The sequence below is a fragment of the Lucilia cuprina genome, chromosome 4, assembly GCF_022045245.1.
Source record: "Lucilia cuprina isolate Lc7/37 chromosome 4, ASM2204524v1, whole genome shotgun sequence".
Taxonomy (NCBI): Eukaryota; Metazoa; Arthropoda; class Insecta; order Diptera; family Calliphoridae; genus Lucilia; species Lucilia cuprina.
Window position 1 is genome coordinate 98424768 of NC_060952.1, and position 6093 is coordinate 98430860.

At 35.5% G+C, this 6093-nt stretch overlaps 1 protein-coding gene across 1 annotated transcript; it reads left to right on the forward strand.

Annotated features, from left to right (window-relative positions):
- Positions 1–186: 186 nt before the first annotated feature.
- LOC111677712 (dipeptidyl peptidase 9) lies at positions 187–5790 on the forward strand. The gene is made up of 11 exons (XM_023438899.2): positions 187–1746; positions 1817–2036; positions 2812–3088; positions 3169–3448; positions 3514–3676; positions 3740–4048; positions 4108–4302; positions 4440–4751; positions 4812–5034; positions 5100–5292; positions 5370–5790. Exons 1-11 carry the CDS (start codon positions 728–730, stop codon positions 5569–5571), a joined length of 3393 nt encoding a protein of 1130 aa, XP_023294667.2. The 5' UTR covers positions 187–727; the 3' UTR covers positions 5572–5790.
- Positions 5791–6093: the final 303 nt, after the last annotated feature.

Genomic DNA, 6093 nt, shown 5'->3' on the forward strand with positions numbered 1-6093 from the left:
AACCCCCGCTAAATAGGTTTTAAAATCAATTATTTTTTAACTAATATTTTACTTAAACGATCAAGTAAAGTTGTTTTACATTTTTGAAATTTGTATTAAAATTGTTCTTTTTATCTGGATGGATTTTTTTTACCTTGACAACTTGTTTACCTTTAAAATTGATTTTAAAATAAATTCTGTTGGTGGAGAAATCGCTAAGTTATCATCATTGCAGTAGACAGTAGACAAATTTTGCATGCAAATAAGAAAAAGAAAATAAAAACTGTGAAAATTGTTGCAAATAGCAAGAAAATACATTTGATTTTCATTCGATTTTTTCTTTCTTCTTCAAAATTATTTACTCAATTGTGTGTTATCGGGTGTAAAAGAAACGTTAAAATAGATCAACGTAAAAACAAAGAAACAAGAAAGTAGTGGGTCTGCAATATGAAAGCTGGAAATCAAAGAAGGAATCTCACCAGGAAGAAGTATTATTAGACAGTAGAAGAGAAGTAGAAAATCTGCTAGGACACCCCTGTGCAGTATCACCCTCATCATCGTACAATAATTGGCATTTTTGTGGGTGTAAAAAAAACTAATTAAAATAAAAAAGAACTACAAATTTTTGTTGGAGAACAGCAAGTGAAAAATCTTTTGGTGGGGTGTGTTTTGTAACACTGGTATTTTTCATGATCCTGTTAAAAGGAAAAACATTTGAACTCAAAGAAAAACTCGTATTTTTTAAATAATGGACACTACCATGACGCAGCAACGAAACCGTTTACAGTCGGGTGCCACAACGACAACTAGTAGTTCAACGCCTGCCATGAATGTTGGACAAAATGTTAATGTAAACACTAGCAGTGCGGTTGGTGGTAATATTGGTCAAGGTCCTGCTACACTTTCAATGAATGCTGAACCTACGCCACCAATAGAAGTACGCAGTACCTCTTCTTTTGCCAACCTATTGGATGGATTCACTTCTCGTGTCTCAGGAGATCGTAGTCAAAGCGCTGCCAGCACTCCTAGTTCGAGCAATTCCAGCTTGGGTGCAATAGGTGTTGCGGGATCAGCGCCTGGAATTGTACCGGGTGGAGTGGCCAGTGTTGGCTCAATTTCAAGTTTGACCAGCATAGGTAATACAGCTAATGCCTTCTACTCTTCCATTGGTTTGGCATTCAACTCGTTGACATCACCAATTACTGCGGCGGCAGCTGCAGCATCTGCTACAACTGCGGAGGCAGCTGCGGTTGTTGTGGCAGCCGCTTCTGCCATTTCCAACCATTTGAGTTCACCAACGAGTACAACTCCACCACGAGAACTAGACGACGAAGACGAGGACTGTGAGGAGGATGATGACGAAGATGATGGGGATGATCGCAAAGAGGTGTCGCCAACAAACAAGAAATCATGGACTGAAATAAAGGCTACTGTAAATGAAATACGAAAGCAATTGTCTAATTTATCTAGTATGGTACCAACAAATATACAATTTCGTACACTGTCCGATGGACGAGTTCGCTGTTATTTTCTTAGTACCCCACCCAATGCCTGGGAAACAACTCTACTCTATACCGATATAAATCTTTCCATGGCATCCCCTACCGTTGATGAACTAGCATCGCCTGATAGTCCCAACGATAGCGGTAGCATACGAATGGGTTCTCCTCCCTCATCGAAAGCCTCTTCGCCTACTATGACGTCCGGTAGCTTTATGGGCAGTAGTGGAGGATTTATGGGTAATTTTAATAACAGTGGCATTAAAAGGTTGGTTCCATCAGCACCGTTATTGCATAATGCTTAATTATTAATATGCTTATTTTACTCAATCACGCAGACTTCAATGGAACATAGTATTGCAGCAACCAATGTCAAGTGTAGCAGCATCGATGGGTGGTGGCAATGTTAGTGTTTGGTCGAGAGAATTTCAATTACTGCAAGAACGAAAACGTCTCTCGACTTGGGGAATCACTTCCTATGAATTGCACAAACCAAGTGGCAAAATTGTGTTTCCATGTTTTAATGATTTGTATCAGTGTTTTGATACTGGTTATAATGTAAGTTTACCTTTAAAATGTATATTACTAATAGTTTTAAAATTATTCAACTCTATACCACCTGCCACCTGAAATTTATCCTTTTGCGATAGAAGTTTATGTTTCACTTTTCATAAAATAACGAAATAGGTATTAAGATTATATTTTTTGTTTTTAAATTCTATACAACCTGCCACCTGTATATATCCTTTTCATTGGAAGTTTATTTTCACTATCAAGATTAACTTATAATTTCTAATCAGCCCTACTTATGTTTTGTTGTTGCTCTAACTTCTATGCTTTTAAAACATACAGAAGAAGTGAAAGTTGCTTCAAGAGCATATACTTTATTTATTATTCTTTCACGCATATTTTTTGTAAATACATAAAACCGGTTTTATTTATAACTTTTTGTTTTATCTTAATAGTTGTTCTGTTTCTGAAATTGGTGATTATTTGACAAAAGGTGTTTTAAAAAATTTTATAAAAAAATTTTGTTTTTGTAAGGTTTTTTTTTAATTTTTTTACAAAATAAATTTTTAAATTTAAATCCCTATTTTCTGAACTTAAAAATTGTAGCTTTAACGTTATAAAAGTATGATATATGGCGCTTAAATACGACATCAAATAGCCGCCGATATTAAACCAATTGTGACTTGTAATATATAAATACATATTTTGTATCATTCTTCTAAAATTATCTTTTGAGATCCAATAAAATTCTTAGCGCCCTCTTTAAAAGTCTCAAAATCATAGCAATAGTATTTGGAATAATATTTAGTTTAATTTTCCACAGACTAGTCCACTCTTCCCTATACAATTGCGCACATGTCCCCAATGGGCGGCATTGGATCCTCAAATATGTCCACAAAATTCCGATTTAATTGCCTACATAAGTGGATGCGACATTTGGGTTACCCATACACTCAGTGGTCATGAGGAACGTCTAACATTTGCCCATGATGGTCGACGTTCTTTTGCCGATGATCCTCTGAGTGCCGGTCTACCATCGTACGTAATGCAGGAAGAGTTTAGCCGATATCAGGGATATTGGTGGCAACCTCATTCGGACGGTAAAAACCTCATACTAGATGCCTATAAATAACTCAAACATTTCTATGTACTCTCTCTATATATCTGAACATATTTACAGATGGCATATATCGTATTGTTTATGAAGAAGTGGATGAATCTGATGTATGCTTATATACCTTTCCCTCTGCTCATTCTATGCCGGGAGAAATGGAAGAATATAGATTTCCACGCACTGGCACAGCAAATGCCAAATCCAAATTGAAAATGGTGCAGTTTGTTTTGAATGAATCGTTGCAAATTAGCGATGTATGTATTAAAGATTTGTCCTATTCGTTATCGGTAGTATTGCCCTGGCTGGAGTATATTGTACGTGTTGGATGGACACCGGATTCTAAATAGTAAGTCATAAGGAACAGGAAACTTCAATTAGAATTATTGTGTGTACACAGGATTAATTTTTCAGTGTATGGATGGAAGGTATGGATCGTAAACAGCAACGTTTGGACTTATTACTTATACCTCTAGATAACTTCTGTGAAACCTACAGTAGTTCAACATCATCTCCCTCAGGTTCTACGGATCACAGTTGGAAAAGTCCTTACTGTCGAACTGTATCGCCATTACAGGTATGTTGTCTCTAAACTTGTAAAATATAAACGTACTTATTGGATGGTGTTTTTATGCAAAAGGTTTTAAATACTCAAGTTTCCGATACTTGGATAAATGTTCACGACTTATTGCACTTTTTGGAGATAACCGATACGACAGTAACTTTCCTCTGGGCATCAGAAGAGACTGGCTTTAGACACATCTATTTAATAACATCCAGTCTTTCGGCAAAAACAATGAATGGTTGCAATGAAGCTTCTACAGTGCCACCCAACACCAATGCTTTCGATAGTAGTCAACGTTTAAAGTTTCATGGTACAACTAATATGGCCGATAACCATGGCGATATTATAGATGCAGCAACTTTACATCCAAGAATTATAAATAAGGTAAGAATGTTATGCTATTGGAAAAAATAATTATGAATATGAATTTATAATTCTAATAGGTGGCTCTTACATCTGGCGAATGGGAGGTACTCGGCCGTAACTTATGGGTAGACAAGGAAAATCAACTTGTTTACTTTTTAGGACTTAGAGAAACGCCACTTGAAAAACACTTGTATGTTGTTAGTTTGCAAAGGCCAGAACACATCAGACAATTAACCGAGCCAGGATACTCATATCTAGTAGAATTTGATGAGGTAAGAAAGCATGGAGAATGAAACAAAAATTGTTTCTCTAATATGTAATTCAGATTCTTCATTAAAATTGTTTTCATTAAAAGCTAATTTATTGATTTAATTATAACTTTCACTGTTTTATTGTTGTTTTCATGTAGTCTTGTCAATTAATGCTGCAAGTTTATTGCAATATTCAACGGCTGCCATCTTGCAAAGTGATGCGAGTGGCACAAACTTGTCAAAATGGTGGCGTAAATGGCATTCAATTGTCTCTAATGGGTTACTTACACGAAGGTGGCAAACCTGAGCCACACTATTGTCCACAAATATATTCACCTCAACTGCCTTCGGGTGAGATTGTATATGCAATGGTTTTTAAACCGCATAACTTTCAACTGGGTGTTAAATATCCTACAGTTTTGAATGTTTACGGTGGACCGGAAGTGCAAACAGTCAATAACACATTTAAGGTTTGTATTGATAAATTAAAATAGATAAAAATCTATATTACTGATATCTGATTTGAACAGGGTAAACATCAGCTACGCATGCATATGTTGGCAGCTCAAGGATACTGTGTCGTATGTATAGATTCGAGAGGTTCAAGGCATCGTGGTATAAAATTCGAGGGTCACATAAGATGTCGCATGGGCCAAGTGGAGTTAAATGATCAAGTTGACGCTTTAAGAATTTTAGCGGATCAATTGGGTTACATAGATATGAATCGTGTTGGCATACACGGTTGGTCTTATGGTAAATACCACAATTGTTAAAATTTTAAGACAGTTTTATAAAAATCTATTTGTTTTTCTTTGTAGGAGGATATTTAAGTCTTATGGGTTTGGTGCATTATCCCAACATATTTAAGGTGGCCATAGCTGGTGCGCCAGTCACAAATTGGGAATATTATGATACGGGCTACACGGAACGTTATATGGACTTGCCACAAAACAATAAACATGGTTACACTGCTGGTTCGGTACTCAATTACATACATGCATTTCCCGACGAGTAAGTAGTCTATTTATCTAATACACTATTAATTTGAAATTGTATATAATAAGAGTTTTTTTTTTTGCATTTTACAGGGATAATCGTTTATTGCTCATTCATGGTCTCATTGATGAAAACGTACATTTCTTTCATACATCCCAATTGATAAATGCCTTGAATAAAGCAAATAAGCCCTATACTCTACACATATTTCCCGACGAACGGCACTCGTTGAGAAATCTCGAATCTAATAAAAACTACGAGACAAAGTTATTATCGTTTTTGCAAAACTTGTAAATTTATACTCTCTCTCCTCTAGTCTCGTTAAACGTTTGTGCAGAAATGAAGGAGAATGCAGAAATCAAATCTCCTTGTTGAAACACAGAATTATACATATATTATGTTTTGAGACTTTGACTTCGTTAATTGTACAATCGGATACATTTGTTGTGTTTGTTTTTAATTGCTGCCCCTCTGCTCCTTTATTTTCCCCTAGTACTACTGCAACAGCAACAACAACTATTATCTATCTTTCTTACTACTCACACTGTTTAATTTTAAATAAGAAATTCTCAAAAATGCTTCTACTAGTTCAGTGGCTGTCATCATCTTAAACGTCTGTTTATGCAAATAACAAAGACATGTGATGGTCAAACAGCAAATGGCAGAATTATCGATTGATCGATTAGTTTTCCATTACCAAAAAAATGAATCGTTTCATAATTGGATAATTAATTGATGTGTTTGCTTTTTAACAAATCCTGCCTGCGTAATAATGTTAAAGCGTTTAAGAAATACTAATATATCTCTGATGAAAAA